Source organism: Indicator indicator, chromosome 6, assembly GCF_027791375.1.
Source record: "Indicator indicator isolate 239-I01 chromosome 6, UM_Iind_1.1, whole genome shotgun sequence".
In the NCBI taxonomy this organism is placed as follows: domain Eukaryota; kingdom Metazoa; phylum Chordata; class Aves; order Piciformes; family Indicatoridae; genus Indicator; species Indicator indicator.
Genome location: NC_072015.1, coordinates 23,234,995 through 23,243,487, shown reverse-complemented (window position 1 = coordinate 23,243,487; position 8,493 = coordinate 23,234,995). Strand labels below are relative to the sequence as shown.

The 8,493-nt window shown below is 43.3% G+C and overlaps 1 protein-coding gene across 1 annotated transcript in view; it reads left to right on the top strand.

The window, feature by feature from the left end:
* The first annotated feature begins 311 nt into the window (after positions 1-311).
* Positions 312-8,493, top strand: part of COBL (cordon-bleu WH2 repeat protein) — a 110,831-nt gene continuing 102,649 nt past the window's right edge. The window contains 2 exon segments of the mRNA XM_054381982.1: positions 312-367; positions 1,815-2,021. Coding sequence (XP_054237957.1) covers positions 312-367; positions 1,815-2,021 — 263 coding nt within the window.

Below are 8,493 nucleotides of genomic sequence, written 5' to 3'. Positions count from 1 at the left end.
AGCATTCTCCTTCAGAAACTCATGGCATAAGGCTTGGATAAGTGTACTTTGCATTGGATAAAAAAGTGGCTGGATGGCTGGGCCCAAAGAGTGGTGGTGAATGGAGTTAAATCTGGCTGGTGCCCAGTCACTAGTGGTGTCCCCCAGGGTTCAGTACTGGGGCCTGTCCTCTTTAATATCTTTATTAATGATCTGGATGAGGGTATTGAGTGCACCCTCCATATGTTTGCAGATGACACCAAGCTGGGTGGCTGTGTTGATCTGCTGGAGGGTAGGGAGGCTTTACAGTGAGGTCTAGATGGGCTAACTGTATGAAATTCAATAATGCCAAGCGTCAGGTCCTCCACCTGGGTCACAACAACCCGTGGTAAGTTACAGATTTGGGGATGTGTGGTTGGAATGCTGCAGCTTGGAGAGGGATCTGGTGGTATTGATTGATAGCTGACTGAACAGGAGTCAGCAGTGTGCTGAGGTTGACAAGAAAGCCAATGGTATCCTGGCCTATATTAGAAAGACTGTGGCCAGCAGGAACGTGGAGGTGATCATCCCCCTGTACTCAGCACTGGTGAGGCCACACCTTGAGTACTGTGTCCAGTTCTGGGCCCCTCACTATAGGAAGGACATTGAGGTGCTGGAGTCTGTCCAGAGAAGGGCACCAAAGCTGGTGAAGGGCCTGGAGCACATGGCCTTTGAGGAGCATCTGAAGCAGCTGGGGTTTTCATTGTAGAGAAGAGGAAGCTGAGGGGAGACCTTATTGCTCTCTCCAACTGCCTCAAGGGTGGTTGCATTCAGGATGGGGCCAGCCTCTTCTCCTTGATGACAAGTGACAGGACTAGAAATGGTTACAAGCTGTGCCAGGAGAGATTTAGACTGGATATTAGGAAATACTTCTTCACTGAAAGGGTTATCAAACATCAGAATAGTCTGCCCAGAGCAGTGGTGGAGTTGCTGTCCCTGGAGATGCATGTAGTCCTGGTGCATAGGGACCCTTCAGTACTAGGTCGAAGATCGGACTGGATGATCTTCGAGGTTCTTCCAACCAGATATATTCTGTGATATGTTGCCTGTCTCTCTGGCAGCTTGCCAATAAAGTAAAAATTGAGTTTGTGATGGTTTTATATCTTTGTAAAGTATACTGCTTGTTTGGTGCAAGTTGTGGCTTTTCTGTCTGTCACACATGGCACGTAGCCTGGTACTGAAGAATGAGTTGTCTTCATGGTGCTTTCAAAGATCTATAGTTTTGCAGTGTTGCATGCTAAGAAGTGATATCGTTTATAGTTGATCTTTTCATGATTCTTCCTTATGAAGTATGATGAGCCAGATTTAATACTACTTAGAGCAGAGGAAGAGCACAGAGTTTGTTTCATGTAGAGTAACAACCCAAATATAACTGGATGAAACCTCACTCTGACTCCACTCCTGCTGTTCTGACTTGGAGGAATGTAAATATAACTCTTCCTTGAGTTAGGTCTGGACTTGACACAGCATTTATGTTTGTGTCTTCATAGGAGCACACTTTATACCTGACAGAACAATGGTTATTTCATATCCTAATCATGGAACTGATTCATCACCCGGGACATAGAAAGCAAAGAGTAGGATCAAGTGCATCATTAAAAAATTAGTTTATTTTTAGATAGGATGTAAAAATAAAATGCAGCTTCATTGAAAAATGTCATTATACAGAAAAATGGCATGTATTAGAGGAACTTTTTTAAGCAATCAAAAATTACGGCTGAACAAACATATTTACTTATTCATGTGTTTATACTTTGCTCATGGGAAATTGTTTCTTTTTGCTTTTATTTCTCAAGGAGAAGAATGAAGGCTCGCGCTCCTCCTCCGCCAAATCAACCTTCTGCAGCAAGTAGAATTCACAGAGAGCAGAAGTCACCTGCAGACACAGCTGTAACTTCTGATCAGAACCTTGTTAGCATGAAGGAGAACATGATAAACAGATGGGTGGACTTCACAGTCATTTTACCCAGTGGAGTAGAGCAGAAGAGCACAGTACAAGGAAGGTAATGCTTTGATTGGTTTCTACTTTCTGGAGCCCTCCATTCCCTGTGGGATTCTTGCTGATATTGATGACTCCCTTTCTGAGTTGATGGGGTTTCGCTGTCATGCTTCTCTGGAGCTGTTGTACCAGAGAGTCCTGAGAGCCATGTGTTAGGAAGCCTCTCTGCTGGGGCAGCTCTTGTGTCACTGTTATCCCCATGGATCACCCTCAGCATGTGTATGGATCCTTACCTTCCATGGAGTGCTGCTGTGCTAGTCTTAGGTTATATCACATCCCAGTGTGGAGAGGTTTTGATACAGTGGAAGTAGGTGCTGCTGGCAAAGAGCAGTCCTGACAGCATGCCTGTTTGGAGTCATGCCAAGAAGCAAGCTCAGATGAATGATTCATCACATCCAGAGATCCTGCCTTCACAAATACATTGTTACTGTGTAGACAGCAAATCATCTGGTGGTGGTTAGGAAGCCTTTTCTACATAAAGTGTGTTGTTTTCCACAGGAAGAGTAGAGGCTTCTCCTTGTCACTGTGTACAATCAAGGGCAAACAGTATTGCAAAGACCGTTTTGAAATAACCTTCTTCATCGTGGTCTCTTTCTTCTTATGATCTCTGTGAGAACTGTTTTGAAAGAGGGAGACTTAGTACTTTAAGAAATAATTTGGAAGAGTTTTAAAAATACGTTCAACATTATGATGGAAATGTTTCAGACAATGCTGTGGTAAGTAGTGGTCAAGAAACTGTAGAAAGTGATGATACCTGATTAGGATGATATGTAGATGCCTGCCTGTGCTTATTTAACACTTGGGGATTGCAGTGGTTAGGCTGCATTCATTGCTTGTATATTAGTCTATTTTGATAGCTGAGGAGGGTATGTACAGCAGCTATGTAGTGTCTGGTATTTTTTCTTCCCCCTAATTTTATTGTAGAAATTGCTGTTCACTTAACCACTCTCAGGAGACAAATACAACTTGTATGGGTCAGCCCCAGAGCCAGTGTTGTTGAAGGTTTTAAAGGAAAGCAGTGCCTGTCAGATCTCTCAGATTACACATGTAGTGATCAAGTTTTTATAGGGAGGTTTGGATTTAAAGAGAGAAAGAAGACAACATGAAAAGTAGAACACGACATCAAACCCACCATGAAACAAACACTTCAAGAGCCCTTCATAAGTGGTGTGTTAATATGACCTTTTGAAGAACATACAAGCTACAGGAGCAGAGAACAAATGGGAACTCACAGGAACGCAGGATATTAGGAGTTGGAAGGGACCTCAGTAGATCTTCCAGTCCAACCCCCCTGCCAGAGCAGGACCATAGAATCTAGCACAGGTTGCACAGGAAAGCATCCAGATGGGTCTTGAAAGTCTCCAGAGAAGGAAACTCCACAACCTCTCTGGGGAGCCTGTTCACAGTGCTCTGTGAACTTCTTCCAGACACTCACAGTGAAGAAGTTCCTCCTCATGTTGAGGTGGAACCTCCTGTGCTGTAGTTTATACCCATTGCCCCTTGTCCTATCACAGGGTGCAACTGAGAAGAGCCTGTCCCCTCCCTCTTGACACCCAGCCCTCAGACATTATTTATAAACATTTATTAAATCCCCTCTTAGTCTTCTCCAAACGAAATATCTCCAGGTCTCTCAGCTTCTCCTCCTAAGGCACATGTTCCAGTCCCTTAATCATCCCTGTAGGACTCTCTCCAGTAGATCCTTGTCCCTCTTAAACTGGGGAGCCCAAAACTGGACACAATATTCCAGGTGAGGTCTCACTAGGACAGAGTAGAGGGGGAGGAGAACCTTGCTCAATCTGCTGGACACACTCCTCTTAATGCACCCCAGGATCCCATTGACCATCTTGGCCACAAGGGCACATTGCTGTCCCATGGATCACTTGTCCACCAGGACTCCCAGGTCCTTCTCCACAGGGCTGCTCTCTGATCACCTCCTGACCTGTACTGGTGCAGTTTATTATTCCTTCCCAGAAGAAGGACTCTGCATTTATCCTTGTTGAACCTCATTAGGTTCCTCTTTGCCCAGCTCTCAGTCTTGTCTAGGTCTTGCTGAATGGCCACACAGCCTTCACAGATGTGTCAGCCAAGCCTCCCAGCTTGGTATCATCAGCAAACCTGCTGAGCAGACACTCTGACCCCTCATCAATGTCATTGATGAAGATGTTGTACTGATTCCTGGGGGATTCCACTAGTTATAGCTCTCCAGCTATTCTAATGCAGTGTTAGAGGGGTAAAGAAATCCTGCTTTAAAAATGCCAGGTAATAGAATCATAGAACCACAGAATCACAGCATGGTTTGGGTTGGAAGGGACCTTTAAAGGTCACCTAATCAAACCCCCCTGCAGTCAGCAGAGACATCTTCCACTAGAGGATGTTGCTCGTAGTGCCAGATAATCTGACCTGGAATGGTTCCAGTCTAACCCATGCTGGTGCAGGGGGTTATTCCTACCTCTCCTCCCAGCCAGTGCTCAGAGAGGCATTTGAAGGCAGGATGCACCTCTGCATGTCTGATCTTTCAGTAAAAAAAAAAAAAAAAAAAAAAAAGTACTTTATCACCTGGGTCATAGAGTATTTTAAATCAATTAGAGAGCTGAATTCACGAGTTGTGTGTATAAGAGATACAGGCAGTGTGGACTTTGCTGCTTCAGTGTACACTTGATTTTACTTATAGGCAATTCTGAAACAATGGAAGGCACGTTAGCTTAATTTCAAGTAGATTTACTCACTTGAGCAAATATAATCTGCTAATTTTTCAACATTTCCAGACTTTTCTCCTTGTGGAATAAGATAAATTTCTTCCACTAGAACCAAAAGCATCAAAGTAAAAACACTGAAATCAATGAGAAAAATTCAGATTTACTATCACAATCCCTGTATAATAAACATTGTCTCATACAGTGTTCATTGCCACCACCATTGCTATCACATACCCTGAGACTTAGTATTTTTATTCTAAGAGTCTTTACTTAGTGGACTAAATCTTGAAAGAAATGTTTAAAATTAAAGCTTAGTTTCTGTGTCTGTCTATGTCAATCACTCTAAGCAACCAAAATGTTTTCTGTTCTGTGTAGGTATCCACATCTTTCCATTGTCTCTGTGACAGGTCTATGCCCCTGATGTAGATGGCAGTTAAACTCCTGCTTGTGCTAATCTGCTAATCTGAGTGTTACCAGTAGCATCCCTCAGTGCTGTCTTGAGCACTTGGAGCAGAGAGTGTTGCGGTCACTGGTTCAGGGGCCGTTGGTGACCAATGATGCACGAACCCTGTTGCTGCTCCACAAGAGAAGTCCAGAAATGGACACAGTAGAGAATCTCAGAAGTCCTTTACTACAGCATTGCAGAATCTGAGAGTCTCAGTGTTCCTAACAGAAGTCCCAGAAGCCGCTTAACAGAATCCCTCTATTCCCCGAAGTAGCTGATTATGTAGTATTTCTTATCTTGCACATTAACTCACTTAACCAGTAGAGTTCAGCCCTGACCACAAGCTAAAAATATTCCCCTATAAAAGGTGTTAAAAATAGCTCTATATAAAAGCAAGGCCAGCATGTTGAAGAATATTTACTGCAGAATATTTACTTTTGGCACTCATATGATGTTTTGTTTTGTTCTTCATAAACAGGTTCACAGCTTGTAATTGTTTAGTTAGGGAATCTTGGAAGCTTTGGCTATTTGCAGAAGCAGCAGCTGCCAAAGGAGAGTTAGTGACAAATGTCAGGCACTGATAGCCAGCTGTATGAAGTGGAACATTATGGAAAGAGAGGAGAGGAGCAAATCATCCAAGGAAGTTATGAAATAAGAAAAGGATACCCTATAATGAGCCCTTGTATTAGAGTGGTATCAGCTCCAAATTAGAACACAGGAGGTGTCGCTTGAACTTAAGGACAAACTTCTTTACTTTGAGGGTGACAAGAGCGCTGGAACAGGCTGCCCCGAGAGGTGGTGTAGTTTCTTCTGGAGACTTTCAAATCCTGCCTGTATGCGTTCCTGTATGACCTGATCTGGGTCAACCTGTGTTAGCAAGGGCATTGAACTAGATGGCCTTTCGAGGTCCCTTCCAATTCCTATCATTCTGTGATCTGTGAAAAGACCTTGTGTGTGCTTTGCTTTTCGACCGGTGCTTGGGAACTCGCCACCGATCCAACAGGAGCTGACTGGGCTGGCACAGAAGCAGCATTGGCCGCAATTGTGGGCGTGCCCGTGGCGACCCCACCACCGCCGCTGGACTCATTTCCATTCCAGCCACTGCGGGCGGAAAGTCCCTGTGCCTGTTTAAGCTTTGTTACTCGTGGCACTGTCAAGCACCTTTCTATAATACAGACTGTCTGAACCGCATCTTGTGCAAAGCAGTTCTTTCACCTCCTTTGTATGAGCGACTTTACCATATCCGTCACCACTCACAGCTGAACTCACCGCCGCCGAGGCTGCCGCCGTTTGTGCAGGCGCTGCCGGCAGAGCTGCCGGAGCCGCTGCCGCCGTTTGTGCAGGCGCTGCCGCCGAAGCTTTACAACTACTGCCGGCGCCGCTCTCCCCTGCCGCTTTTGCAGGCGCTGTCAGCACTCTGCTACTGACACTGTCGCCACCTGAGCTTTGCTTCCCTTCTTTCTAACCGGCAGTGAAGGAACCCAAATTGACTCCTGCCTCCACACATCTGGATCAGTGGGAGTTCAGGCATCTGAATAACGTGTTCCCATTTATAAAGGTGCTGTAGCTGTGCATTTCTTGGCTCGACGCTGTGGTCTGAGACTGTTTCTGCATGAACCCCTAGCACCCTGCTGCTGCCTGGAGAAAAGTTAAAAATCCCAACTGGAGCTTGTTTACTCATATCTTTCTCACCACAAACCTATCATAACAACAAGGAACAGCAAATTCAGGCATAGTAAATAGACCACTGTAAAGTTCAAATCACCTAAATATCTCTCAGTTACAGGGACAGTAAATTCAATAAATTCAGATGGGATATTTACAGTGACATTACTATATACCTCATAACCTACAAGTCCTAGGGAATAGTCACCAAACCCCCCAAACACTGCCTTCACCCAACTTCAAGTTTTCTGGCAAAATATCTACAAACAGAAGAATACACTGATGAAATAATCCAATTATAAAGCAACACACTTAAACCAGAATAGACCAAAGGCCACAAAATCCAGAATAACTTCATTTTGGCTTCCTTATCCTGAGAGATTATCAATTAATCAATCGAGCAAGGCCCCATGTTGGGTGCCAATTATTTAAATGCGTTGGGTTGAAATTACCTCCCCACTAATTGGAATTTACCCCCAGAGTAAACTACCCCCCAGAATAAAAAAATCAAACTCAGAACTCGGAAGCAAAATGAAACTGTAACAATGATTTATCAGCAGTCGTGGCTAACCAAGGAGGTCCCAATGGAATGGAGAATAGCAAATCTACAAGAAGGGCTGCAAGGAGGATCTGTGCGACTACAGACCAGTCACTCTGACCACAGTGTTAGGGAAAGCCATGGAGCAAATAATTTTGACTGCCATAAAACACCATTTACAGGATAATCAGGCCATCAGGCCCAGTCAGCAGGGGTTCATGAAAGGCACTTTCTGAAGTGTTACATTTAACACACATTAATTAGCAGCAAGATGAAATCTCAGATTTGGCTGGATTTTGAAATTGTTAGTTGTTGGACAAATTTGTGCAACTTGCATGACTGTCAGCAACTCATTTTCTCAGATGGTTTTGTTAGATGGCTGGTGTCAATTCTTGTTGAAATTATCGTACTCTTGCTGCTGAACATATTTCATGATTTGTGTGGAAGGTGCATGAGTTCATGTAATTCATCAAAAGAGAAGTTTAGTTTTCAAGTACTGTTTGTTTTTTTTAACGATTGAAATGAAATCATTTACATGAGGCAAGATAACTGTCCACATTTTAATGAACTATCACAGTATTATGCACTGCAGAAATACAGTACCATGCCACTTTAAACATCAATGTCTAGCATAGAGAATGCCCTATATTGTGGTTCTGCCAGGTTACTTGTTTTTCTCTGAAACACAAGGACAAAAAACCCATGCAAATTTGAAAGAAGTATATCTGTAAACAAGTTGAGATCAGTATCAGGCAGACTGATACTTTCTTAAATGCTCACTACTGCACAGCGTAGTGAATATTTATGAAAATTTTGGTGTGGGTGGGGTTCACCTGTAGTAAGTGTAAATGTTTCTGTTGGGTTTATGTTACATATGAATTAAACATAGTTGTGAAATACGGATGTTTACAGCTTGAAGACAGTACCAGAATGAGTTTCCATGGCCTGATACCCTTTCAATGTAGATACTACACTTTTATATTTAAATGTTTTCTATGTTAGCAGTTATAGCAGTGCTCTGTTTTCTGAAGCCTTCTATACATCTTAATGACATCGGTTTTCCTTGTTTGATCTTCAGTCATCATCTTCTTACTGTGTTATCTTTTCAATGCAATAACCTATTTCAAAATTT